This window comes from Sinocyclocheilus grahami, unplaced genomic scaffold (genome assembly GCF_001515645.1).
Source record: "Sinocyclocheilus grahami isolate Dianchi unplaced genomic scaffold, SAMN03320097.WGS_v1.1 scaffold63912.1, whole genome shotgun sequence".
Lineage (NCBI taxonomy): Eukaryota > Metazoa > Chordata > Actinopteri > Cypriniformes > Cyprinidae > Sinocyclocheilus > Sinocyclocheilus grahami.
In genome coordinates this window covers 1-786 of record NW_015527943.1, presented here as the reverse complement: position 1 = coordinate 786, position 786 = coordinate 1, and the positions used below count along the sequence as shown (strand labels likewise).

Below are 786 nucleotides of genomic sequence, written 5' to 3'. Positions count from 1 at the left end.
GGGTTACGAGTTCGACTCTCTAACCATTAGGCCACGACTTCCCCCAGTACCTTAAAGGTACATATTAGTACCTTGGTGTATCTACTGCACCAATGACAGCTTTGTACCTTTTCTCCTGAAAGTGTAACATGGCATTACTTTGAAAAGGTGTGTACTCTACTGTAATTGTACCTTTATGCAGATGATGATGACCAGGACAAGGAGGCCGTACACAGTCAGCAGGACTAGCAATGTCAACAACAGTGCTTGAGAGACATTTAAGCCCGTCTCTAGATACAAACACATCATGATACGTGTCAATTATGAGCAGAACGGTCTGGGGTTGTGCTGAATCTTCTGCTAGTTCTTACCTGAGACTTTCAAAGTGGTTCCCTGTCCGATTGCCTGCGCCCCATTGTGAGCCACATCCAGCAGAGCCGCTGCACAGTAATAAACCCCAGAGTCTGCTTCTGACAAAGAGCTGATTTTCAGGCCCTGGTGCTCCAGTGTGTACCTCAATGAGGGGCTTTTTAAATCAAGCTGGTAGTGAGAGTTTTTCCGGAACACATACCAAGAGATTTGAGGTAGGCTCTTTGGACAGCTGGACACGGTGACGGAGCATGGGATAGAGACGGACTGTTGCTCTTTTTTTCTTATCAGCTTTGTTGGCTGTTGGACGTCTACCTTACATCCCCTGACTGTAGAAATTCGGAATATATTTTGTTTAAAAAATAAACTGCTGATATTTCATATTATTAATATTTCAAGACTTCAATTCAATTGTATAGTGCTTTTCACATTTCAAAG

General features: G+C 43.4%; 1 protein-coding gene across 1 annotated transcript; it reads right to left on the bottom strand.

Annotated features, from left to right (window-relative positions):
• Positions 1 to 171: 171 nt before the first annotated feature.
• Positions 172 to 677, bottom strand: LOC107581015 (immunoglobulin superfamily member 6-like; the record flags this gene model as incomplete). The annotated part of the gene is made up of 2 exons (XM_016266611.1): positions 172 to 269; positions 351 to 677. Coding segments are annotated over 2 exons (425 nt in total), but the record flags the coding sequence as incomplete, so codon positions are not given.
• Positions 678 to 786: the final 109 nt, after the last annotated feature.